The 27,633-nt window shown below is 34.9% G+C and overlaps 3 protein-coding genes across 4 annotated transcripts in view; 1 reads left to right on the plus strand and 2 right to left on the minus strand.

Annotated features, from left to right (window-relative positions):
• LOC136798461 (mRNA export factor GLE1-like) overlaps positions 1 to 3,823 on the plus strand; it is a 75,833-nt gene extending 72,010 nt beyond the window's left edge. For both annotated transcript variants that reach the window (XM_067055073.1, XM_067055075.1), the window contains 2 exons: positions 662 to 1,993; positions 3,010 to 3,823. In XM_067055073.1, coding sequence (XP_066911174.1) covers positions 662 to 1,993; positions 3,010 to 3,693 — 2,016 coding nt within the window. In that variant the 3' untranslated portion in view covers positions 3,694 to 3,823. The remainder of the gene's footprint in view (positions 1 to 661; positions 1,994 to 3,009) is intronic.
• A 2,912-nt stretch (positions 3,824 to 6,735) lies between these two features.
• On the minus strand, positions 6,736 to 8,870 carry LOC136798459 (uncharacterized). The gene is made up of 2 exons (XM_067055071.1): positions 7,621 to 8,870; positions 6,736 to 7,446 (listed from the first exon to the last, which is right to left on the minus strand). Exons 1-2 carry the CDS (start codon positions 8,861 to 8,863, stop codon positions 6,851 to 6,853), a joined length of 1,839 nt encoding a protein of 612 aa, XP_066911172.1. The 5' UTR covers positions 8,864 to 8,870; the 3' UTR covers positions 6,736 to 6,850.
• Positions 8,871 to 12,656: 3,786 nt separating this feature from the next.
• LOC136798464 (nose resistant to fluoxetine protein 6-like) lies at positions 12,657 to 21,337 on the minus strand. Its single transcript, XM_067055078.1, has 13 exons — positions 21,209 to 21,337; positions 20,913 to 21,000; positions 20,279 to 20,390; positions 19,653 to 20,068; positions 19,322 to 19,415; positions 18,943 to 19,035; positions 17,871 to 18,048; positions 17,644 to 17,723; positions 17,167 to 17,307; positions 16,806 to 16,935; positions 16,233 to 16,425; positions 14,969 to 15,111; positions 12,657 to 14,399 (listed from the first exon to the last, which is right to left on the minus strand). The coding sequence occupies exons 1-13, from the start codon at positions 21,269 to 21,271 to the stop codon at positions 14,271 to 14,273; spliced, it is 1,860 nt and encodes a 619-aa protein (XP_066911179.1). The 5' UTR covers positions 21,272 to 21,337; the 3' UTR covers positions 12,657 to 14,270.
• Between the last annotated feature and the right edge of the window lie 6,296 nt (positions 21,338 to 27,633).

Below are 27,633 nucleotides of genomic sequence, written 5' to 3' on the forward strand. Positions count from 1 at the left end.
AGCGTATGTTTTTTCTGATGTTTTCTCTATGTAATTCGTCGTTTGCTTTATTTCTTCTTTTATAATCTGCTTGGTTTTTATTTCAAAGTCAGCCATCTTATTGGTTAAGATGTTTTCGATATCGTTCTTAAGGCTGCGGTTCTTGGCTAGCTGGTTTTTGAGCTTTTTAATGACGTCGTCCTTCTTCTCAATCTCCCTCTGCATCATATGATACGAGTTCTCACCTATTTTACTCATTAGAGATCGTGTTATCCGCACGCAATTCTGACATAGATATTGTTCGTTATAAGTGTTGGCAAAAATTTGCAGCTGATAAAGCGGTAATTGTGTGCACTCGTAGTGTACCATGCGGTGGCATTTTCGGCATTTTAGACGGTTTTGGTCATCGTCATCTGAGCAGGAAGTGGGAGTGCATGTTTGGTTTTGTTTAGCTTCTTCAAATGGTTGTTTTTCTTGCTTTTTGTCGGTTTTTTCGTTCATGTTTTTGATTTTGCTAAATTTCAACCATTTTTGAAGAACTGCACAAAATGCGTGTTGACTAACTGACGTCAAATAAAAACTTTTTTATCGGTGGTTCTTCTCAAAATGCTGGCCCTGATGCTAATTTCATTTTCGGTTAGTTTGTTATTTTGCACATACTTTTCCTTTTGATTTTTTTTAGATGTACGATGATAAGATAACACGAAGGACCCCATCATCTTCGTCAAAGAAAGACAATGAGCCCACTGATCGACCCAAAAACATCAGCAACAAAAGTGTTGAAAAGCAAGCAGCAGAAAACAAAAATGATCGTTTGATAACTCCACCCGTCAGTCCTGAACATTTACTTCATGATTTTAACAAATCTTATGACCAGGCATTGAACCAGCTTACGAATCTTCGTTTACAAAACATGAAAGATGCCATCAATAAGATTAACTTCGAACACCGATGTAATTTGGATGATATTAATCAAAGATCGGAGGAGCGCGTTCTTTACGGACGATCGCAAGTCGAAACGCACCGTGATTCACCGCGAGAATCGAAAGAGATTTCCGAGTTTGTGCAAAAACGGAATCAACGAAAACTGGTTGCCGAGCGACAAAAACAACAAGCTGAGATGGAGATCAAAGCCATCGAAGATCAAAGGAATCGTTTGGAAGAGATGAGAAAGGCTATAGAGGAGAAAAAGGCGTTGGCTCAACGAATGGGAGATGAAGGAAGGCGACTAGTTGAGAACGTTGTGAACATAGCAAATAGTAATAAAAATGTTAACGATGGTTACAAACAGTTGGCCATGCAGATGAGGAACGAGTACGGTGCGTTTTTAACGATGATAAACGCAACGAAAAGTGATGATGGTACCCACATTGAGTCTAAGTATCGAACTGTGGCTGAGAAATTGCAATTCTTCAGAGATTGTTCTTCTAAATGTGATTTGATTTTGAAGAAGGTTGAAGAGGAGAAGCAACAAGAGGAAAAGAGACGTTTGGAAGCGGAGGCTTTGAGAAAGAAAGAAGCTGCTGAGGCAGAGGCTAAACGAAAAGCGGAAGAAGCTCAAAAACTAAAGGATGCTGCTTCTAAACCTGCTCCCACTAGTGCACCGCCCCCTGCCTACAACCAGGCTACCACCACTGCTAGTCCACCAAGCAGGGCCGTACCCACACCCAGCGTCCAGGAGGCGGCGCCTGAACTGGTTCCCATATATCCATTCATGGAGAAGGCTTTGAACATGTTCGTAGCTAAAGACGCTTTTGATATTTACCTGATATTGAGAAAATTGGTGTCAGATACCGAAAGGAAGCATCAACCTATGTCTAAATCTACTGATGCGACCGTCAAAAAAGAGAAGTTTGACCTTTTCAAAGTGGTCAATACGCAAATCAATGCGATTTCGGACGAAAGTCCTAAACATTTGATGGAGAAGATCTTGAAATTGAACACACTGTTAAAGAATGGTGAAGTTGTTTTCTCTGGAAAAAAGATATCCACCAAAGGGAATGAAACGGCAATGGTGAGTGTTTTTGTCTTTGACTTCTCACTTGTCCTTGTAATTCTTCCTATACTTTTAGGAATTGTCTGGTACTGAAGAGTCACTATGTGTGTCATTCAATCAGTTTGAATTTATTTAGCCTAAAGAGGAAATTTGAATTACCTCTGCCTCATTTTTGTGAGCATTGCTTAAGTCTGTCTCAATATAATTTGCAGAGGAGACAAAAAAGGCTATAACTGTTAAAAAGAATTCGAAGTAGATAACGGTTTTGTGCTCGTTAAAAAGATAATCCGGAGTGAAATATTATCAAAAAAGAAAAAAAAAAGAAAAATGGAAAGACGAAGATGAAAAATGAAGAAGAAGAAAGAAGAAGAAGAAAATCAACTTCTTGTAGAATAATGATATGATCTTCATTTTCGTATCAGAAATTCTTTGATCTTAGAACGTCATAAATGCGTGATAAACTTTGGACTATATCTTTCGATGGAATAAGTTTCTTTGAATTTTTTTTTCATATTAATGATGTTCTAAAATTAAAGAATCACTCGTGTGAAAATGATAATTATTGAAGAAGTTGATCTTCTTCTTCATTTCCAATTTTCATTTTCAATCTTCGTTTCCCAATCAGTTATTTTTTTATGATAATATTCAACTTCTGTTTGTCTTTTCAACAAACACAAAACCGCAATCTAATTCGAACTATATCAAAAGTTACAGCCTTTTTTTGTCTCCGCTGCAAATTATTTTGAGACATACTTTATTGATTCGTGCGAACCTAAAAAGTCCCTGTCTTAGTATTCCCTTTCTTTCCTGAGGAGTATTTTTAATACCCCAAATTACTTACTGTACTTTTGAAGGCCTAATGTGTCTATGATGATACAATTTGAGAAATCGGATGATTGATTCTCTTGAATACAAACACGTGTCTCAGACAAAATTTGAAACAGATAATGAAAAGTAAAATTCTCATAATTTGAGTCGCTTACTTTAATATACTGTTGTAAATAAAAAGTCGACGATTTTATTTTTCTCTACAGGCACTAGTTAAAGATTTGACTGCCAAGAAACTTGTGATGCAAGGTCAATCGCAAGTTGCGTCTTCTTTCAAAACTGCATTCCCGATCGCAGCTGTTTGTGCTGGTATATGGACACTATTCCCCGATGTCGGCGATCTTCTACTCGGATATTTCTATTTGAAATGTCCATACTTAGTACCGTTGCATTTTCCAAAGACTGATAAAATCTCTTCGACAGAATATTATCAGATGCTTGGTTATAATGTCGATGATGGAAAAGTTGAAGAGGATGATAAATATTTGAATAAACTGTCTGGTTATGTAAGACTGTATGCCTCGATTATTCAAATGGAGATGCCCCCTGATTTAGCAGGGCGTGGCCACCCTCATGGTTTGGAGAACGGGTGGGTTTGGTTTACACGCGTGTTGAATTTAGAACCAGTCGAACTAGTGACGGCAACTATCATTTTTGATTTTTTGGAAGTTGCCGGACATGCTATGTTGAAAAGGTTCGGAAAGCAATTTGAGAAACTTTTATCTTTGGTTAAAGATGAGCTTATGCCAAAGATTAACGCCATTACGCCATCTCATGCTAAGGCGGGTGCCACTCGATTGAAAATGTTTTTGGATAGTTGTATTAAAGAAGGAAACATCAAACCGCCTGAGGGCGTATTGACTCAAAGATGGTGGGCAACTGGTAGATGAGTTTTTTTTTTAGGTATTAGGATAAAATTATTTCTTTATTGCAATTTTCTTATTTTCTACTTGTACTTTTTGCCGTTAAATAAGATAAAACGACTTAAAGGGGCTACATCAGCCAAAGCTTTCCACTAAACCACAGACAATACACTTTCGTAAAAATTGATTGAATGGGCTCTCCCAGAGAAAAATTTAATATGGTGGACGATGCAGTGGAAATTTAGCCCCCGGACATTCATAATTACCCCTAAACAGAGCAGTTTTGCCTCCCAAACAAGGCGAATTTTGTAGATTTTTCACTACCCCCGGACAATGTATCCAATATATCCTCCACCCTCCATGTACAAAAATTTTCTGGTAGAGCCCAATATGCGAAACTTCTTTCCAGCCGAAAAAATTCTTAATATTTTAAGGCATGGGGGGGGGTGGTCGGTACTAAAATCTCAGACATGTTGTTCTGTGACTTGGTGCTATACCCAAAAAAATTCTTTTAGTACCATGGTTACTTAAGTACAAAGTTGGTTAGACAAAAAATTGAGAAATTTCTTACTACATTGGTACTAAAATTAGTGATTTTTATCATATTTTGATTTTTTTTTTTGCAGAATTCTCCTGGAATTCTCCGTTATTTTTCAAACAAAATTTAAAATTTTCTCATTTGCAATTATTTTTGCATTCATTCAAATGTCTTTAATGTTTGCTCAATTTATAAAGAAGAATCGTTTAAGAGTGGTTAAAAGTATCAATTTGTGCAAAAAATGAATTTTATTTTGCAAAAATCAAAACTTTTGAGAAAAATGGCTTTGAGAAGACAAATTTGTCCAGGGTGGTTGCGTCAAAGTGTCCCCAAAGATTTTAATACACGTGTGTTAAAATTGGTATATGCAAAATGTTCTCAAAAACCCTTTTAGTACACATATATCTCTGAGATATTGATACCTCCCTGTAGAACTATAAGGTGCTATCTTCATTAATTTGAAAACAAATGGAACTTTTCTTTCTGAAATTTTTTGTATCACCTAAATACTCGAAGAACATCCTCATATATTGTAACGAAGTTTTTATTCTAATGATATTGCATGGGCCCCGGCGAGTCATTTTGAGTGAGGGGGCCAAAATTTTGGAAAAAAATGTCGCCCATCATGGTTGGGCGACGAAGAAAATTTTACGTATGACATGGTCTACCAAAAAGTGGGGGGGCCATGGACCCCCCGGCCCCCCCGTTGACGGGGCCCATGTATTGCCAAAATTCATTTTTAGGAAAGATTTTTATTTCATAAGGAAAGATTTGTACTTAATGCGGATTCATTAAATGAAAATCTCATCTTCTTCAATAATAACTGAAGAACACACCTCTGATTAACTTGATTCTCTTTGATTGGACCTTCATTTTGGGTTTCGTTTTCATCAGAACAAATTGTGTTTGGGAATAAGTTATCTGTTAATTTCAGAAGATTAAAACAATTTAAATCAGTAATATGGTTTTGGAAATATTTTTTGGGGGATTTTGAAACTTTTGTTGTTTTAATATATTTTTTGACTTCTTTCCTATCAGTCCGAAAAGTTTGAAAATGCTATTTGACGAAATAATGTTAACAAAGTGGAATTTTTACGATAATTTATTCAGAAAATTTAACAAAAAATTGCGAATGAGGATAAATGTTGACAATACTTCAATGTTTTTTTTAAAGGCCATGATACACTGGTCAATATTAAATCAATATTCAAAAACTGTTACTATATATAGATCATAAATTCTATTGAGGTAATATTGCTGAATGTAAGGTACAAACTCGGGTAACTAATACTCAAAGATTTATGAAATTTGGACCAATGATAGAACTCATCAAGAGGAGGAGAATATTTTTTAAAAAATTTGCTGATGTCAGCATTTTATCGCAAAAATTCGAATTCTTGCAATTTCTGCTGACGTCATTAATTTTGGGAAATAATTTAAAAAAATTTTGAAACATCTCAATGTACTTTATCACTGGTCCAAAATTCATAAAGTTTTGATTTATGTTTCTCGAGATATTCAACTTTTTAAAATTATGACGTCATAAATAATGACGTCATAATCAAGTTTTCTTAAAAAAACTCAAATTCTGCTAAGAAAGAATTTAAGTTACACCGGATACGGTATTCTACATTCAAATACGCTTCCAAAAATGTATAGTTTGTTATGGTTTAGGGACTGGAACTGGGGCGGAAAAATTAATGCATTTTTGGGACATGCATTAAGTTACCCGAGAAGTTGAATTTAAAATGATGTTCAAATTTATGAAAGTGCTCTATTGTTCGATTATTGAGCGAGAGTTGATTTAAATTGAAATTTTTCAATTTAATTCCCCTTCCAGTCAATATTCAACAATAGAAAAAAGGAAAAACTATTGATTTCGCTTATGCAGAAAAACACTTTCCATTCAATTTTTCTCCAAGAGAGAGAAAAAATTTCTCTTCTTGAACAAAGGGCAAGTGTTACTGTTGTTTGCAATATTACCTATAATTTTGAGCAAGTGTAAGGGCCCAAACTATAGTAGATCATAGATATTCTATGATTGAATATAATTCAGATTATTGATAAGTGTAAGGAAGCGATCAATTTTAGATTTATATCCATATATAGTAACAGTTTTTGAATATTGATTTAATATTGACCAAGAGAACTACAATTAGTCAGGAAAATAGTGGCAGAAAACTCTTTCTAATGATCCCCTTCCCCCAAATATCAATGTTGGGGAGTTCTGAGCTGGTACAGGGGACATGGGTCGGTCTGTAACATTGATTAAGGGGGGGGGGTTCAGAACTATGAAAAGAGCTAACTTTTGACTCCACTGCATGGCGTTCTAAATTCAAGGCCTAGCAAGCGTGCTTTGACGTCAAAATCCTGTGGACCTAATTAATGATGTCATTGCAGTGTTGACGTCAAAAGAAAGAAAAAAAGTCAAGGTTTTACGATGAAACTTCAAATCTTTCAGAGAGATAGCTACGGAAAATGTTTATCTAGACAATATGATTTAGGAATAAATTAGTTTATCATTTCTGTTATTTTCACTACGATATCCTAAGTACAATGAAATCTGAACACTTTATTCAAAAAAATAAACTATAGAAAATTGAAAGAACTGGATGCACTCAGAGTGTGATGATAGAAAAAGATGTTTCATTTTTCTTTTAGCTTTAGAACTTTCTGGCTCGCCTCCTTCGAGGAGCGAGGCGTCTGCGATTTGCAGAAATTGTTCAGAAAGATGTTCGATAATATCATAGCATTATTTTTAGTGATAGAGCCAAAAGCGTATGTGTGAGCGATAGACATCAAGACATCAGACAGTGATGTTCGGCAGACGAGATGTCGGATATGATTGAACATTATGTATGAAAACATCGTCCATTGACAAATCGTATCAGTCGGAATTTTCAAACCACCACGGTCAAGCTCGTGAAGATATTTCCCGTACTTTTGAGCGTAAAACATCGTAGCATCGAATAACTCCTGCTCACTCATCTCATCTTTACGAGCTACATAACCGGCCATATATATAAGAGACATTTTCGTTTTGACCGGGATGGACATCTCTTCCTCTTCTAACTGGTTGAGCAAACTTATTCCATCACGATCAAGAGCAAAAAAACACTTGTCACAACAATGACCCGGTTCAGCTCGTAAAACGGACAGGTCGACATTCAACTTTAGCAAAAGTTTGGTTTTCTTGATATCGAGTTTTTCGAGTACTTGTTGAGCAGTGATAAAATACGTTCCTGTAGATGAAGATAAAAGGAAAATTTTGAATTTTCGGTGTAAACTTGTAAGTAATCGAAAAACGCATCGCAAACTAATAATTACGTGGGTAAACAATTCAAGCCGTAAAATGATTAACAATGTTTAAAATGAAGACCTCATTTCAATTAGAAGAAATTAAAAAGTGTTCTCACCTCCGGAACCTTGTCTCAGCTTTCCAAATTCTTTTTCCAATGGATCTGAGCAAAATTCTCCAATCATAACATATTTTTGGTGAGGTGACATAAGAAGATGTTTCGTCAGCTCCACAAGACCATTTAGAGTATGGTGGAGTGCATTTGATGTATCTTTAGTCAATGTTTTCATGCGCTTTCCTCCCGATTTTTTTCCGATTGAGAGAAACCAATCAGCATAATCAATAAGTTGTTGCAAACGAGAATCTTGAGAAGAGTTGATAACGGCTTCTAACGGGTTGTTGTGTCGGATGTCTTTCCCAACGGTTCGAACATTTAAGATCTTCCACATAGTGTTGACTTTATCGATGAATTTGACAGTGCCGGTGACATTCATGTTTTGCATCTGTGGGTGAACTTTAAGTGCTGCTAACGTCTCTTCACAAAAAACACGGAGACATGTCGATACACGTTGCCGTTCGACCGGTTTGGGGCGTACGGCGACTTCGGTCAACTTTGATAAGCCACGAACTCCGCAGAAGTTTGACATGTCTTCAACTTCGTGTAATCGGATAAGGTCAGACCACTTGGCAACGAATGTATCATCATCTTCTTTGAATGTGAGTTGGCCAGTCTTCTCTGTTAACCAATTATTTCGAATACTTTTAATCAGGTGAACAAAATCGAACAGAAGGAAAATACCATCAGTTGTCAACCAGGGTTTGTCTGTGACCGTATCAAACTGCTTGAAGAAATTCTGGTTCGTTCGATTTCCATCGACGATTATTGATTTGATATCGGCACCAGCGCCACGCAACAGAGCAATAGTTTGCTGAATTTGATCGAACAAAAAAGCAGCAGTCATAGCTTTCACTGGAATCATTTTGAATAAAAACGTTGGACCACCGAATAAGCATTTCACCATAATTCCGAGTACGGAAGTTGCTAAACTGGATGGGTTGTTTTCTGCCTGACCAAAGACGGTTCCGCCATGATAGAGTAGGCACTGTTTTACATACACTTCGTCTGCCATGACTATACACTTTCTCTGGTCAGGTTTCATAGCTTTGATGATTTCGTTGATAAATGTCCTGTCGGATGTGTTGTTGACTTTGGACGAGATGTTGGTTAGCGTCTTGATTGAGGGGAGTTTGAAATCGGATCGGAGCCTTGAGTAGAGTGAACGAGATTGAGAAAAGTAGCCGAATGCTCGCATCAGTACTTGCGGAGAATAGAGTTTTTTTCCGACTTGAGGTGGTTTCATAGATTCTATTTGTTCTGTAAAATGGTTTGATGCCGAGTGAATTCACTATTTTTCAAAAAGCAAAGTGCTTCCTCAAGACACGACCATGAATCGAGATGAGTGATACGATTTTTCGAAAGGGATTTTATGGTACATTGAACACCCATTTTGTACGCAATGAATCTCAAATCTTTCGATATTTTCAGCGAAAATGATGGTATTCCTGATATATATTCACCAGATTGAATCCACTGTTCACCATTGACTTGAAATGCGACAATAGGCAAACCGAGTAATGTCAATCGATCGGAGTTGGCGATGTCCTCAATTTTAGTTTGTCGCGATTTCTAAACTCTTCCATCTCATCCTCCTGCTGGCTGCGAGTTTCGAAAGACGTGCGTTTTGTTGGTCTTGGAGGTGGAAGAGGTGTTGGAATAGAACTGGACGGTATATTATCAAAGATTGATGGTGGTTCGATTGGTCGAGGAAGGCCGTTCTGACCTAAAGAAAGAATAAACATAGCGTTTAAGAGTTAATTGAACTTTGTGTTGTAGATTTGTATCTTATGGGCCTATGAGTGAATTATAAATACAAATTTTCAACAAAAACAAGCATCAGATTTGGATTTTTTATAATATCGAAAATATGTTAATAGATAAGCTATGAACAGAGAAAAACTTATCCGAAGACTTTATTTAGCTTGTTCAAATATTCCACGAAAGCAATAAGGTTACACACCTGTTTCAAAAGTAGTGTTTTCTGGCCAATGTTTACGGCAAACCGCTGGTGTATTGTTATTATTGACGATCTCTTCGGTAAGGTACGGAATTGATTTGATCCAGCGCTGCCTTTCATAGAGTCTTTTCTTCTTGCTTGGGAAACCATACATTGGAATTTTACGAAAATCGGCTAGTTTTTCTTCATTCCTGATTCGTATATTATCATTTTGCGACGCTTTACTTTTGTTATAATTAGATTTGCAGCCACGCACAATGCATTTTCTACCCATTTTTTCGGTGTTGTTTTTCTTGCACGACGTCAAAAATGGGGGTGTGAACGTTAGATTTTTTTCTTTCTTTTGACGTCAACACTGCAATGACATCATTAATTAGGTCCACAGGATTTTGACGTCAAAGCACGCTTGCTAGGCCTTGAATTTAGAACGCCATGCTCCACTGCCAATATATTAACTGACAGATTGTAGTGAACCTATACAAACCAAGGGATTTTGGCTCTCTGGAAATTTTCTTTCTGTTAAACAACTTAGCTGAGTTCTTGTCCCCATTTGAAAATACGTTAATTATGGAAACTAATTTTGGCGAGGAGTTAAGTTTTTAAAGAGGATTGATTCTAGCGAGAATATATTTTTGCAAGTTTAAATTTAACGAGTTACGCATTTTTTGCTTACTGACAGGCAGTAGTTCTTTTTACCTTGTTATGAGCTTTCTAGACAAAAATAGTGTGCTGTCCATATATTTTGACGTTTTTGTCCCCGAAATTTCAGCCAGAATTTTTGTCAATTCGATCATTTCCCCTTTGGCATTTAGCTCCTTCATTTTTAATCCCAAGCAACTGGGTAATAAATTCTCACAAGATTACTGGTTTTCTATAGGGCTGTTGAACATAGTGGGCTGTAGAAGATACTGCTACCTTAAAGGAAGAAATTTTGGCGGAAAGAAAATTTGGCGGATTTGACTGAAATCCGCCAAATTAAGTTCCCGCCAAAATTTCTTTTTTCCGCCATCCGCCAAATTAAATTCCCGCCAAATTAAACATTTTGAAAATATGATCTCTTTTAAGGTGTTTTTGCTATTTTTTCGCTGTTTTGACGCTGTTTTGACGGTTAAATTTTTAAGCGACCGCCAAATTAAATTCCCGCCAAATTTAGTTTTTTCGTCCATCCGCCAAATTAAATTCCCGCCAAAATTTCTTCCTTTAAGGTAATTAGATCTTGAAATTCTGTGAAGAGGAATGCGATTGACATCAACCTTTCTTCTACCTTCAATTTTAAAATTTATTCATTTCAAATTGTTCTTGAATCAAACTTTTTCTTATTTTTGAGCCCGGGGGAAACACTCAGGCAAAATTGGGAACGGGGACGTGCCGCTGGTCAGGGGCCCTTTTTTAGGCTCTGAAGATATCTGACAGGGTCCCAAATTTACCAAGGTCAGTGCCCCCCCCCCGGGTTTTGGAGCCTCTTTTTTTCTCGAAAATGTTGATCTAAAGTCTATTCACGATAAGTGTGCACTCTTTTTTCTTTTACCTATAACTTTTTACCTTCTTTATAAATTTGGTATCGTTGGAGAGATATTTGTGAGTGGAACAATTTGAAATAAAAATTTTCACTGGAGAGATTCTTTGATTTTAGGAGGTCATCTCTGTAAAGAAATTTCACAAAAATATTTATTCAATATAAAGTTATGATACAAAGTTAATAAGTGATTGACCCCAAAAAACAGCGGAAAACAGCGTTTTTAGACGTCAATCAGCTTATAAATTTGTTTGATATCTTTTGATGGAATGATTATTTTTGAGAATTTTTTTCACGGTGATGACGTTCGATAATCAAGGTTTCACTCCAGTGAAAATGAAAGTTATAGCACTTTGCTACAAGATCTTAATTTTTTTCTTCTTCATTTTTATCTTCGTTTTTAGAATTTTTTCAAAAAATTTTTTATTTCAAATTGTTCCACTCAGTAATATCTTTCCAAATTGATACCAAATTTATAAAGATTGAAGAATTCCTTCAAAAGTTATACCGGGTGACCCACGAAAAAGTTCGGACGGTTTTCGTTGGCTAGGGTCTGAAATAAAAGTAATATAAACTCAATCTTTTTTTTAAAAGATAGAGGATGTTCTAACTTAAACTTTGAGCTATTACTTTTTAAATTTGGTTCAGTGGTTCTTCATTTATGAGCTTTTAAAGTCAAAATTCAATTATCGGAAAGTGCAAAAACACGTCAAAAATGAGGTATCAAATTATAATTGTTTTCTTTATCTTTAACATTGTGTTTTTCGAGTGAGCTGATGTTTTACGACCTCGTTAATTAGTGTTGTAGGTAATTAAAATTTGTAAAATAATAAATTTATATAAATTATTAAAATATATAAATTTATTGTAAATATTTTTATCAAAAATATTTAGCAAATAGGCAAAGTTTGCCTTCTTTATGAAAATGTCGCGTCTTATGAAAGAACAGAGAGGGTGGGTTTGCCTGGAATATGCTAGAAAGTGTATGGTGGTGGTTCTTTTCTGAACGAATAACTTGTTAATATATTTTGGGAAAGTAAAGAATCTAAAAAAGTTTTAAAATTGAATAAAAATGTCTAACATGCTCTTTTCTAACGATTTAACGACCTTGCTTGATTGATTGATAATAAAACAATTTGATACCTCTTTTTTGACGTAATTTCGCTCTTTCCGAAAAGTGAATTTTGACTTTAAAAGCTCATAAGTAGGGAACTTGTCGGTCAATTTTAAAAAGTAATTGCTCAAACTTTAAGTTAGAATATCTACTTTCTACATATTAAAATTTCAAGCACTTTGAGACATTTGCTCGGTCTCGAGACGCCGAAAACTGTCCGAACTTTTTCGTGGGTCACCCGGTAGGTAAATGAAAAAAGAGTGCACACTTATCGTGAATATAGACTTTACGAGTAATGATCTTGATCCGTCTCGTGAAAAAACAGAAACCGAAAATAAACGAAGTCATCTTTTGTATTGAATACCTTTCTTATTGATAATTAAACTAAGTAATATTTATATTATTACAAAAACATTTAAACTAAATTAACTGAACAGAATTATTACAAAATAATTTTCAAAAATTCACGATTATTTAAAAAAAAATATTTTAGGTTAAATGTAAACTTAATCAAATGTTATCTAAAGTGTCTTTTTCGTTAAACAATGCTGAAAATTATTTGTGTGATATATGTGCGTACAATCAGTCATGTCCAGTGTAAAATATTAAATTTACGAAAAAGATAATTAAATTAAAGAATCCACTAATTCGAAGGGTTGACAACAAAAGAAGAAAATTTGAAGATTTTTGAAGGAAAATTATTGTGCGAATATCATGAAGCAATTCGCCCAAAATAAATCCATCGTATGGAGTTTTTCAAAAGGAAAAGGGAATTCTTCAAAATCTGAGTAAGTTTATTATCTTTCTACTGCAAAAAGGATATACGACTGCTTCCTCATCTAGCAAGTCAAACAAAAACCAGCCGTGTTAAAGTGATTCACTTTAACCCCCAAATTTCTAATAGCCTACGTAATAAAATTATTAATATAAAATTTCTTTTAAAAAATTCGAAAATATGTACAATAATTCTGAATTTAAGTAAATAGTTATCAAAACGCGAAACAATTATCAATCATTACTTTGAAAATAAAGTTTTCAGTATTTTTAGCATGAAGTAGTGATGCAAAGCCTAACAAAAAGTGTGTGTTATGAGTTAGGTAAGGAAATCAGCTATAACCGTTTAAAAGTCTTCTATATAGTTTTTCGAGAGCTTTGGAATGGTATACTTGATAATGTCTGAAAATGAATTTGAAATTTTCAAAATTTGCCTGGGGAAAATAGAAATTGCCCAAAAAAGAGATGTTCCACCAGTGGGATTTTCGGTATAAGCATCCTATAGAGAAGGTCTGGAGAAGTCTGGAGATCTTATATCAAGTGTTTAACCACCCTTGATATTTTTCCATATTTAAATGCTTACACATGACCTTTTTATAAATTACGTCATGAACATCACTTGTCTCGTATTCAAACAATTACCATGGTGATTATGTCTCTTGAGACAGTGAATTATTTTTTATGAATAGGAAGTAGTTTTAATAAAATCCGCTGGAAGTTAATCACCATGGCAATAATTTCAAAACGACGCAAGTGATGTCTGTAACGTAATTTACGAAATGGGTTATTGGGTCAAGGGCTATGTTTGCCATGTTTAGATTGTCTAAAAAGCTTTTACTTTACGAGTGAAAATAAAATCGGCTAATTTGAGCCATCAAGCCTTAAAATAAAAAAAGAGTTACCCTTCTATGAATCCAATGTGAATCCGTTGTACTAGGAAAATGACACACTTTGACTTTGATTTTTCTTAAACTTTACAAGAATATTGAATTACGCTTTAACAATGTTCACACGTTAGGCAGATTTTCCGCATCGAAATTGTCGTCTAGTAAAGAAACTAAAGCAAAGCAATCTTGACAAGAATGGAAACCACTCCGATTTTGGCTCCAAAAGCCAGTACTAATTCTCACTTATTCGTAGCGAAACAGCACCTGAGACGATATGTGAAGGGCCGTAACACGTAAACACTATGCTCAATAAGAAGCCCAACCCTTTAGGTTTTTGTCTTATGTAACCATGACGAGGTTACTCTACTAGGTGTTATATTATAATTATGATTTACCAAAATTCTACTTCTTTCCCCCGGATAGATTTTTTGTTACCATGGTTTCCAGGTTATAGACAGGTAGGTCGATCAGCAATGATAACAAGAAAGCGAACATGTACGACATCATCAATACTGATAGATAAGCAAAAATCTGAAAGAGAAAGAAGAGCAAATAGTAGCTTTGTAATTAACTCTGATGGCACCTATCATAAAGCTACCAATTTCTAAATCCAAGAGTATTTTCAAAGCGACTTTTTCTGTCTGAAAAAGGAGGCTATTAAGGAATCGAGTTGTCAGTTACCCTTTTTTAAGAGTAAAAAAAAGAGGGAATACATAGAATGCACCCCCCTGAGCTTAGGGGGGGGGGCTAAACCATTTTTGCATGATTGGGGGCTGTATTTTTCAAAAATTTCTGGGGGCTAGCTTGCTAGGGGGGCTGAGTGTTGTATAATAGAACCAGGGGCAGAGCTGATAGGTTGAAGATATTTTAAATTATGTTAAAAATCTATGCTGTGGGGAAGGTTTTATCGCTCTTGAAAAAAAATTTTGCCTGCGGTGCAATAAATTTATCGAGAATTTGAATGCTATATTTCTTTCATATTTTTCTTGTGAAGATGGGGGCTATGTTTCTAGAACTAGGCTATTTTCCTTAGCCCCCCTTACCCCCCCCCCTGGAAAATGCTGGGGGCTGGACCCCTCTGCACACTATGGAATACTCACAGCAGTATCATCTTGGAAATGCCACGGTTTTTCCATCGTTTTGTAATAATAGTTCAAGATGATTGGATGAAGCAAATATGCACCGTACGTCAATCGACCAATCGGTATCCAAAGACTCCACGACAAAAAGGAGTTCACCCAACCTTTAGAAAAGCAATAAGATAATAATATGAAGATTGAAAATAATTATGAGTTTGAAATACGAATTGACTTGACGTGTCTTGACTCCTTGAATGTCTCTGTTGAAGTGAAGTGCAAAACTGAAAGTGGCTATTTATACATTCTGCAGAATAGAAATGTATAAAATACAGACCAAAAATAATTTATGAAAAACTAATATAAATTATGACAACAGTGAATTACATATCGAATTGACATATATTGATTAAGAAAATACTGACCAAATCTGAATTTAACTGAAAATATGAAATGTATTCAAAATGGTAGAAAATATGAGTAAAATGCTGACCAAACTGGTAAACAAACATGATGAAAACAAAAGGAAACACGAAAATGACAAACTGCAAAATGGTGAGAGTGCTGTGTGGGACTTGTGACTCATTCAATTAAGGTTAACTGCCTTAACACTCCCCCGACAATTGAAATGCTATAAAAATTTAAATCTTTTTTTTGGTTTTATTGTATAATAAGGATTTTTAAATCCTTCAAGCCATACAACTGAGTAGATAAATCCATTTCATAATTCTTCGAATCAATACCAATGACCTGACTGATCGATGTGTTTCTCGTTTCGTTTTCTCCTTTGAATTTTGATATTCCACGGTAGCTTTTCGAACTTTCCCGTCGCGACTTTCTTCAATTTTTCGAACCATGCCATACTGATAGACTGAAGCCAGACGGTTAGACTACATAGATTCTTGTTTTGTAAACAAGACAATGTCGGAAGATTTGAGATCAATATCATTATTGAACCATTTCGGCTGGTTCATGAGCTTTGCCACATATGCAGTGAGCCAACATTCAATCTATGCATCAAAAATCTTCTTAATTGATCGTAGAATTTTATCATATAATCGTTTGAAACAGCCAATGGTTCGGTGGGACATCGATCATGTCCTATCCTATCATCGATCACACGTCATTTAATTCGAATTCAATATTTCAATATTGAATTAATTCAACTTTCAAATGGTGTATGGTAGAAGAGTCAATAGATTGTTCTAATTTTATGCGAAGTAAGTAACAAACAAAATGTTGAAAACATGAGAACATATTTTAAACAAATTTTAAACAAAAGCCTTACCGCCCATTCTGTATTGGCAAGCATAAACCACCCACGCCAGCGCCAGAGCCCATGCGAGGCGTGAGAATGCGCCATAAAGGACATTTTGTGCAGTATCGAAGAGTTGACCACCAGGTTTGAAGACCGAGTAAGGACCATAGATGATGGACATCCCTATTGCAGTGGCTACTGCCCAACCCATAAACGTGATCGCCTGTAGAACGAAATAGGTGGAAGAAGATTTATCAATTTTGTAAAGTCATTATTTCACTGATTTCAATTTTCTTTTTGTGTTCTTGACAAATCCTGTACTGTATGCGACTTCCTTTCTCTCACTCATCCATCAAGATTATCATAGGATGTGCTTTCAGGTTAAGCTTTCAAAGGCAATGAATAACTTATCAAGGATTCTTCCAATTTATCGGACAGGCTCCAAAGAGTTAAAAAATGCAATCCGAATGCGATCTGTTTTGATTTCTCAAAGAGTTGATTTCTTGCTACTACCAGAGAGTTAAACAACCCCAAGCCGGTATTTATTTAGGCAGAACAGAGATAAATAGATAAGTCAAAATCAACGTGTGAAGAAAAACTTACAAAGTTAGGTTTTCTGGTCAAATAGATCTTTCTTGAGAACAAGAAACCGAAGAGCAGGCCAATGAGATAAGGATTGATGCGCGTCCATGGTTTCACGTAAACATCATCACCAAATATACCAACTTGTGCTCTACAAAGTGAAAAGAGAAATGATAGACACGACACTCAAATGTTCAAACTCAAAAATTCTCATATAACAGCGTGCTCACCATTTGTGACTGTTTTCTGTCTTTTTCAATTATATGTAACTTGACTGTTTTTTGTTATGCAATATGTCATTTGCTATACAACGGTGCATATCATAAAAGCAGTAAATCCCCTTTCCCTTGGCGACTCAAAGACGCGTTTATATTTGTAATACCTGTCGTTAGCGGGCACACCAGGCAGCCATGCGATGGATATCAGTGACGGAAGGCCTTTACCAGCAACGATGGCTATGGTAGCGATGGTAGAGAGGAGTATTCCACTACCGATGGAGATCAGCGCTCCTTTTAATTTATATCTGAAAAAGGAATTGGGAGATGGTAAATGGTATAAAGAATAGTAAAGGTAAAGAATATTCAAAGCTTGTATTTTCAAATGCTTATCTCTCAGGAGGAATATAGAGTCATTGTTTCAAGTTTTAGGTTTTTATAAATGTTGAGGAATCCTCAATAATAAAAACCAAGGGATAATTCACCAAACACTCCAAACAGCCAATCACCACTTAGTTAATGGAGGAAATTTCTGGCGAACATTTGGAAACTATATTTTCGAACTTTTATTTTATAAAGTTTATTTGCTAGTTTATTTTGTAACGGCGGATTTCTATTATTGAAAGGTTAGAAGTTGGTCTTACCTGTACATGAAGAATAAGAATAGAGGGCTGATAACAAAGAATTGCATATCGTTTGCAAGATACCATGACCAACCCAAACACTGAAAATGTAAGATTACAAAAATTGATGTCAAGTAATGTTGCAATTACAAACTTGCAATTGATTATAAAGACCTTCAACAATATCTAAAGGATAAATAAATAAAATTGCGAGTAGAGGGGAAGGGGAGGACTATTATGTTGCAAACCTCTTCAGCCATTTTCCACGGATAAATATTGTTAATGTATAAGAGATTACTCCACCAATGTGTATGACACTGATCATTTTTAGCCCCTGCTCGCACTAACAAACCATCAGGGCTGTTGACGATGTACGGATACAGGCTAGTCTGGATGAAAATCGCGAACATGTAAGATGGGGTCAACCTAGAGACATAAACAAATAAGAATTATGAGGAGGTGACCCATTAAAAAGCTGATACAGATACTCTTGCTTAAAGAAATAAAGACTGTACAATTAGGCGTTTCAAAAAAACCTAAATATGAGAAAAATAAAATCTTGATATTGTAGAGGTAGCGAAACAAACTCGTGGAATGAAATTTTGGCGCCAAAAGAAGTAAAAACTAAAGTCTTTCTCAAAATAATCTGCAGCAGAGACAAAGAAGACCGTGACTTTTGATTGAATCCGAATAAAATGGCGGTTATGCACTGGCGGATTTAAGACAATAGAACAAGTACGTCAGAAACATGCGAAGGAGTGCAGCGCTCGTTAAGAGACTCTGATGATAAGTTCGACATGGTCTAAAACCGCCTATGGTTATGCGCTTGTTGAAGAGATAATAAGGAGTGGAATATTATAAAGTAGAAAAGCTTCAATCAATTTTAGAAAATGCAGATGTTGAATTTTTTCTTTTTCATTTTTTATCTCAATTTTCAAAATTTTTGTCATTTTTTTCTATTTGAATATCTCTCTAATATAATGGTAAAAAGAATAACCAGAAGCGTCATGTTTTTTATTTAAAAACTATATATTCGACCTTCACTACAAGAGGTCTTCGTCAGAGTGTAAAAATCTATCAATAAGAAACATTATAAGAACAAATCTATAATTGGCTAATAAAATTACAATAAAAACAGTTTTGAAAAACTGTTGAAAAACTGTCTCTTTAATATCTTTTCAACAAGCATAAAAGCGCTATTTGATCCGAATTCTATCAAAAGTTACAGCCTTTTTTTCTTCGCTGCATATTATATTGAGACAGACTTTAAGATCAAAATTCAATTTAGATATGTAGGAAGCTTATTATAGAGATTATTACCTTATAAATCGATGCAAGACAAAAGCGAAGAAATTCAATGAACCGTTCATTTTGTCCATCTTCTTTAACGTGATGTAAGCCACCAGGAAACCACTGCAATAAAACAAAGTGTGGAAGGTTTGAATCATAGCTTCTGGTTCTTCTATATGTGGCAAGATTCATTTAAAAGCATAAAAACCAAAGAAAAATAGCGAAAGAGCAGTAGCAACCAGTTGTTTATTTTTGCCGCCATCTTTGTTTTGACTGTTAGAAAGCAGTATGGTGAGGTGGCGGTAACGCAAGAAAAGAATTTATGATTTTTTCGGGATATTTTGCAGCATGAAAAGTGAGCGATATTCAGCAAATTCACTAAGAAGAACCTTTCAAAAATTTAACTTACCTTAAGAAGAAGAAACTGTCAACAGAAACATAGGCGTTTGCAATAGCTTGGAAAGTGAATCGCTCATTGACTTTAAATACTCCAACAATATTATCTAAAAGAAAAAGATATAACTGTCAACTTTTAGAGGTCAATCCTTTTCTGACAAAATTGACAATCTTCTTGGCAGAAAATCATCTTCCACTATTGAAAACAATAAATTCAAAGTGTTGTGGGAATAAGAGAGATTTTTTAACTAGGTTTGCATAAAATGTCATCATTACCCAGATAATAAATGACAGCAAAATATCAGATATTTGCAAGTGAAATGTTGAGAGACCAAGCAACTCACCTGGTGCTGTCAAGATACCAAAGAAATAAACATGTCCAAGGATGACCCAAGTCATACTGATTGCTCTGATGCCGTTGATGGACCTGATCGAATCTTTAGGTGCCGACGTACTGATCAACGTTCGTGTATTCTTCAAGATGGAAAAACAGACCAAGAACTGTATTAACCCATTTCCTCTGGTCATTTTGGGTGGCGCCGGCCGGTCAGTGCCGAATCGTGAATAATTAAAATCGTTTTTATCATCTTCAGTATGATTGACAGCTCTTTGCATTGCTTTTTCTTCGGGGTCTTGGTCATATTCTTGGTGATTGTATAGAGATTGTGGTGGCACAAGATTGTCAGGTGTTAAACAGTCTTGGAGTGCTTCAAATGCAGTGCCAAAGAAGCATAACAATCCCAACAGACTCAACACAACACTATGAATGAATTTACAGGTTTGAGGAACCATTCCTAGTTTATTTATTGAATTCCTTAAAACATAACCGATGCATTCTTCATTCATTCATGAACATAAATGAATAATTTTGTCTCGTCTCTGCTGCTTAGGATTCGATTCTACTCTGGAGAGTTTGAAAATATCAAACCTGTAAAACTGAATGGAGAACCACAGAAAGTATAAAACTTACATGAAAACAATGGAATCTGTAGGAAGGTCTTTTTTATCGTTGCACAGCACTGGTGTACCATAACTATGATTGAATATTCCGTCAGCTGGGAATGTAACCATTCCTTTAACATCTATTGGTGATGGAAAGAAGGCTTAGTAAGAGAAGGTTTCATGTCACAAGAAAGTTACTAGTATTACAACAAATCAGGCAGAAAGAGCTTTATTGAATAAGTTGCATATTAAACTAGAATATCCCTGAACATTTTCTCTTAATCACACCCTATCATGTTCTTATAATGATAAGCGGTTAATCGAGTCTACACAGCTAAAGGCTTTCCTGAAAGATCCTTAATTTAGGAAAAATAGTTGACATTTATTTAGTTTAGAGAATCTGGAACAAATAAACCTCAAAATATTTCAAACACTTAGCAAAGTTTCAAAGTTAGCTCTTTTCCTTCTTGTCCTGATACTTTAAAATGATTTTACTTGTTCACTTCCTCTCAATCAAAATTCTCAGAATTTAAAGTGATACAAAGTTGATAGTTTAGCTCCCAATTTGAAATTAACGTTGAGAGTAAGTTAAGTATGGAAGGAATTTTGTTCAGGCAATAAAAATGTTTTTTAATAAGATAATGGAAGTAAATTAAACTTACAAGGAGTTGTTAAATTGAGAAGTTGAAAAACATCACTCTCAGAACAATCTGATGGCAAACAGGTCCCAAATTGACCATAAGTTTGGTTCTGAAACAAATTAAAGATATCCAATATAAAAGCCTAAAGATTGCGGGGAGCGACTATCTTAATGCTCATTTTAAAAGCGTTTTTATTTGTTCCTAAATCGACAAAAATTGTATTGTAAAGTTTTTAAGAACAGCTAATAAAGGAATATTAAGGGTTCTAGTATCATGGAACGGACGATACCATGAATGAATGGTGAATGATAAGTTACCTTGTTACCCAGTACCCTCATGTCAGCCAAACAATATTTAGCATTCGGGATTCGATTACACATATCAAATGCACCATTCCATTTCAAATTACCCCAAAATATATTAGCTGGTGGTTTGCCCCATGCATCAACATCTGAAACATAGACATAATTAATTTTACGCAAGGATTTTATCCCACAAAATTTCTTGATCACTAAATTTCACAAATCTTTGGAATAACTTGTGACACTCATGAAACGTAGTTCTTGCGTGAATTAATCCACTTATGGTATTTAGTTTTCTGGCCTGCAAAAGTATAAAAGCTGCAGCCTTAAAATTGTTTTCAAATTTTATAACTTTAGTGGATATCAATATCATGACTATGAAAGGTGTCTTGTCTACCATTGCTTAGTCTTGAACTGTTTTATTGGTCAGCCTAAGCTGAGCATTCAAATAGGTAAAATTTTCTTCCATCATCATCATCACCATCATCATAAGACGGCAAAAAAAAAATCCGATTTTCCGATCTCACTTTGATTTCTAAACTTTCTTCCGATCGGGTTAACTTTTTGGGTACTTTTAGCGTGCGTTGTTTTTACAGATCGTAATGTAGTTTCAAGATGGCGGCGCAAGCGATAGTCAGATGTGATAAGTCAGTGTTGTACCAAAGTATTTCCAGTGTAAATCTGTTGCAAGCTTCAATTTCTGTCATTTATTTTTTTAACTCGGCAAATCAAACGTGTGATTTCCGATATATTTTGAAAAAATAATCCGGAAATCGAATATCTTATACGGTTCCGGACGAAAGTACCGGCATGCGAATTCTTGAGCATGCGCTATAAAAGGGAGAGATTAGTAGACGTGTCATCTCATTGCAACGCAAAGGTCGTGTACTTGAAGACGTTTACAGGAGTAGGCAGCAAAACTCAGAAAAACTGAGAAAGCACTGGATAATGTCAAGATACAAAAAGAGACTTCAAAGGAAATCAAAAATAGTTTGTGAGATCATAAGCTCAATGCACCGTATATGAGAAATTAACTTTGATTTATGAACGAGACTGAAGAGGGTACGAAAAGAAAAAGGATGAAAGGAACAAAAGAAAGCTTTGCAATATGGTAAGAAATCCTTCTTTTTAAGAACGTATCAAACATTTGTATCTAATGACTTAGTATCGAGAATCAAGAGCAAGGTGTGCATTGAAAGCTTCATGTGTGTTCGAAAAATTCATATAAAGGTTAAGTTTTCAAAAGTATTTGTAAAATCGGGATAGCATTGTAGTGATCTCAAAAATTCATACTACTATAACACTTCTCTTATAAACATAACACGAGGAAAGATGGAACGATACGTTGTTTTTTTTTAAACAGCTAAAAATTTTAGAAACTTTGCATTTTGATTTTTTATCCGTCCTCAAAGGAGCAACTGATAAGTCTTAAGAGTCGAAGAGAAAAGGAGCTGGAAATCCAAAGAGAATTTGATTGAACTTAGTTGAAGTTATTTGATTGAAAAGTATGCGTGATAATCTTTTAATTCTTTGTGTAACGACAACGTGACAATTTGTCATACTTTCTATGAGCCTCCAGGGACCTAAAAGTTAGACTTCTATTTTTTTCCCTTAACTGTAATTTTATTGCTTATACTTCAAAAATGCATTCGCATTGCAAATGGAAAAATGAAAACTGACAGATTCTTGTCAGATTAAAAATTTTTAACACTGCAAAGCTTTTGTTATCGTCTGAACGCAAAAAATTTTCGGACATTCTTTTTCTTCTTGGCATTCGCAATTAAATGAGTTTTCAAAGGTTTTGAGAAATTTTGCATAATTTATCGAGTTTATGTTTAAGGATTTCCGATTGGTTCGTGAAACAGACCTTATTTACACCAGCTTTTGAGAATTATCTGATTTGAAAATATCTTTTAAAAAATACTTCCTCGTATTACTTATCAAATTTACAATAACTAATGATTCATAAGAGACATTGCTTCTTAATTTAGGATATTTCTATCTTTGCCAAAACTGTATAAACAGGACGTTTTAAAACTGTAAACGAGGAAAGTAGAGATGTTGACGGAATTGTGGATAGGCTAGCGGAACATGCGTTATTTACGCAAGCTATTGAGCTAAATGATTTCGAAAATATTTCTTCGTATTATTTACCGATTTATTTATCGATCTTTAACGCGAAAATTGTACAAACAAAAGTAGAGATGTGATAAATAAGAGACAACGTTTTGTAATCTTAGGATATTTCTTCCTTTGCCAAAAACATCATAGATACGATGCTTAAACTAGTAAAGGGGGGAAGTAGAGATGTTGACGGAATCGTGGATTGGCTAATGAACGGGATCTCATCTAAGAAAGGTTAAATTAAAAAAAAAAAAAAAAAAATCTAGCAACGTTTTGTACTTTGAATTATCTGTTAATGTCGAATTAACGGTAACGTCAGAATTAAATTAACGAGCGTTAGAGCGAATAAAACAGAAAGCGTAAATGAACCAGATAGTATTTACACCAGGTTTCGAGAATCAATTATTATTTTGGAGACATTATTTTCGCTTTTGCAATAAGTTTTTGAAAAATGAAAACAACCATTCAAAAATTTAATTCACGGGCGTTAGAGCGAATAAAGCGGAAAGCGAATATGAACCAGATAGTATTTACACCAGGTTTTGAGAATCAATTATTATTATTTTGGAGACATTATTTTCGATTTCGCAATAAGTTTTTGAAAAATGAAAACAACCATTCAAAAAATGAATTTACGGGCGTTAGAGCGAATAAAGCGGAAAGCGTAGATGAACCAAATGGTATTTACACCAGGTTTCGAGAATCAATTATATTTTGGAGACATTATCTTCGATTTTGCAATAAGTTTTTGAAAAATGAAACAACCATTCAAAAATTGAATTTACGGGCGTTAGAACGAGTAAAGCGGAAAGGTAGATGAACACATGGTATTTACGCCAGGTTTTCGAGAATTAATTATTATTATTTTGGAGACATTATTTTCGATTTCGCAATAAGTTTTTGAAAAATGAAAACAACCATTCAAAAAATGAATTTACGGGCGTTAGAGCGAATAAAGCGGATAGCGTAGATGAACCAGATGGTATTTACACCAGGTTTCGAGAATCAATTATATTTTGGAGACATTATCTTCGATTTTGCAATAAGTTTTTGAAAAATGAAAACAACCATTCAAAAATTGAATTTACGGGCGTTAGAACGAGTAAAGTGGAAAGGTAGATGAACACATGGTATTTACGCCAGGTTTTCGAGAATTAATTATTATTATTTTGGAGACATTATTTTCGATTTCGCAATAAGTTTTTGAAAAATGAAAACAACCATTCAAAAAATGAATTTACGGGCGTTAGAGCGAATAAAGCGGAAAGGTAGATGAACACATGGTATTTACACCAGGTTTTCGAGAATTAATTAACAGACTTGACATTTGTCGATTTTGCAGTGGTTTTGAAAATAAATGTAAACAAGGATAGCTTCAAAAATGAATAGATAAACAATTGTCCTTTGGCCTTATATCGAATTTAGAATGATTTTTGTTCTAAAAAAGGAAAGCGTATATGAACTGGATGGGATTTACGCAAGGTTTCCAGAATTAATTATTTAAAAAAAAAAAAAAAAAAAAAATATTGAGTTTATGGGCGTTAGAGCGAAGTTGATCGGTCGGTGGACCTAATTTTATTTATTCGTACCAATCGCTTGAGCGGTACAGGCATTTGCCAGCCCGTTGGTGTCAGATGAGCACAGCGCGGCATTAGAATTCATGATTATTGAAGTCAGCGGAGGAAAGACGGCGTTTAATAGATTCTTGTCAGACATTTTTAAATAGATCGGTTCCTTTTTCAATTACTCAAGTACATTATAGATTTTGAATAGTTTCAAAAAGGAATAAATAAACAATTGTCCATTGGCTTCATGTCGATTTTAGGATGATGTTAAGATTTTCAACGGCCTAACGAGGGACTAAGGCATTAAGGCGAACATGCTTGCAAAACAATCGTTAATTTCCCATTTTGAGTCAGAGTATTGCGTCTCTTCTATTTCTTCTTTTTCATGCTCAAAAACGAACTGGTGACGTGACGTTAGAACAAGTGAAGGAGATATTAATGAGTTGACAAAATTATTGACCGGTCAGTGGACCGGATCGTATTATGTTTACCAGTCGATTGATTGGTAGAGGCATTTTCCAGCCTGTGGGTGTCAGAAGAGGCATTAGAATTTAATGATTATTGATGAATTCGTTTGAACTTCGACGGACAACAGGTATGAGAGACTTACTTATTTAACTTCGTCCCCTAATTCCCAAATCACTTATCAATTTGCGCTTTTATCGGTTAACCAAGGTTGAAGAAAATGAAAGAAGAGATGATATTATTAGAAAAAGGCAGAAAAATGCAAAACAGCTACGAGGAGAGAAAGCAATATTTAATATCTCTAGTGGGGAATTAGAGGCAGCCAACAACGATTCAGATTGAGCTCAGGTCGATGGGAGTAATAAGTTAGGTAAACACGGAGCATACCATATTTAAAAATATCATTGGAATTAAGCCTTACATAGCCATTACAAATCAATATATCACCTTTGAAAATGAGTTACCAATCCCTTTAAGAATTGACTTTAACTTTCTTCGAACTGCTACTTTTTTGTTTCTCGCGTTACAAAGATAATCCAATTGTCTCCAAGAGAGTAGTCATGTTTAATGTTTGGATATTGTGTACTGATAAGGAGGAAAAGTTAAGATGTGTGATTTCCGATATATTTTGAAAAAATAATCCGGAAATCGAATATCTTATACGGTTCCGGACGAAAGTACCGGCATGCGAATTCTTGAGCATGCGCTATAAAAGGGAGAGATTAGTAGACGTGTCATCTCATTGCAACGCAAAGGTCGTGTACTTAAACCGTATTTAATTATTTGACGTATTTCTTTTCTTTTTTTTTTTTCATTTACGCGTTCTTACCACGTAAAATGACGGACAACAGCTGACCGACTGAGAAGACACAGAAGCAGAACCGAGAAAATCGATACGGGTACGAGGAGGAGATTCACCGGCAGATTTATTTATTTATTTAACGACCCAAGGTTTTTGTCCTGCCAAAAGATCGGTCAGATTGGCGAACGAAGGCCGACCCCTATAGCTCGAGGGAGGTAGGTTTTCGTCCAAGGGAGGAGCTCGTTAGTTCAGGGAGTTCCTTAGGTTTATTTATAATTATACAAAGATAAGGAAGATCAAGACACATAGACAACGGTCACCATAAAACGAAGAAAATTGAGATATATTGAGAAATGATTTAAGACGGACTTAATTTAGAGACTTAGCATACACATACTTGATCGGAGAGATGAGACAAATGTTTGTTCGTCATACAATTGATCTTGTTTATAGATAATATATAATAAATTTCTTGTGATTATGTAATTCGTTTAACTTTATTCATATTATATATTTATATTATGTATAATTATCTATTACAGACCTTGCGTTACAAAGATAATCCAATTGTCTCCAAGAGAGAGTAGTCATGTTTAATGTTTGGATATTGTGTACTGATAAGGAGGAAAAGTTAAGATACATGATATTCATCAAGGGGATTCTTTTTCTACATCCTTTGAAGGTTTAAAGCCGTTTGCTCAAGTTTTTGTTTATGTTGCTTTTTATTGCTGCTTTTTAATACATAATAGTTTTTGCAATAAAAACATATTTTTCTTGTTTGCCTCTAGCGAAATTGATGGTGTTATAATGTTATTGGGATTTGATAAAGTTTACAAAAGTACAGCTACTGTATAAATTTGATATAAAGACTGGATGCAATTGTGCTTTTTTGGACTTGGACGTGTTTGTGATAAAGGCGAATCACAAAAAACTGTTTGGTTCCGGTCATTTCTACTTTAAAAAGTGGGAGTCGTTCGGCCGGTCAGTCGAAAATATTTTTCTGTTAAGAAGCAGCTATACATCTTGTTGAAAGGGAATTTGTGTGGACTGATCCGAATTTTAAAATTGAGAAACCGTGGATAAACTGTTGTTTTCGGTTTACTCTCCATTAGCATGCGGCTCTGTACTTCGATTTGAAAACTTTTAAACACAGAGCGTGCAGAGGTCGACAGTGGAAATCCAGCAAAGCAGCGGAAAAGCTCTCCGACTCTCCAGCTCTACCTGCTGACCGTAAATCAGATGACGGGAACCAAATGATGACATCACATCTCCTATTATTGGACTTGTAAAATTATGACAAATGGTCTTTGGAATTTGATCATTTATATTAACACTAATATATACAGTTCTTGTTGAAATTGATCAAACTATTTTTCACGCAGTTCCGGACGCAGATTGTGTTTTTCGAACCTTTTCTAACCTTGGCGCACATTTTGACTGAATGATGGAATGAATGGCGATAACAGTTTATAGATATCTCTTAT

The sequence above is a fragment of the Clytia hemisphaerica genome, unplaced genomic scaffold (assembly GCF_902728285.1).
Source record: "Clytia hemisphaerica strain Z4C2 unplaced genomic scaffold, Clytia hemisphaerica genome assembly, whole genome shotgun sequence".
NCBI lineage: Eukaryota > Metazoa > Cnidaria > Hydrozoa > Leptothecata > Clytiidae > Clytia > Clytia hemisphaerica.

Bases quoted from the DNA above. Each gene is read 5' to 3' on its own strand.
- LOC136798464 (XM_067055078.1), bottom strand. From the start codon at position 21,271: ATGTGTAATCGAATCCCGAATGCTAAATATTGTTTGGCTGACATGAGG. The intron at 19,416-19,652 runs GTGAGTTGCTTG...TTTTTCTTTTAG, and splicing joins TGGTATCTTGACAGCACCAG to ATAATATTGTTGGAGTATTT. The intron at 17,308-17,643 runs GTAAGACCAACT...TTCCTTTTTCAG, and splicing joins TTCTTATTCTTCATGTACAG to ATATAAATTAAAAGGAGCGC.
- LOC136798459 (XM_067055071.1), bottom strand. From the start codon at position 8,863: ATGAAACCACCTCAAGTCGGAAAAAAACTCTATTCTCCGCAAGTACTG. The intron at 7,447-7,620 runs GTGAGAACACTT...CTTCATCTACAG, and splicing joins GCTGAGACAAGGTTCCGGAG to GAACGTATTTTATCACTGCT.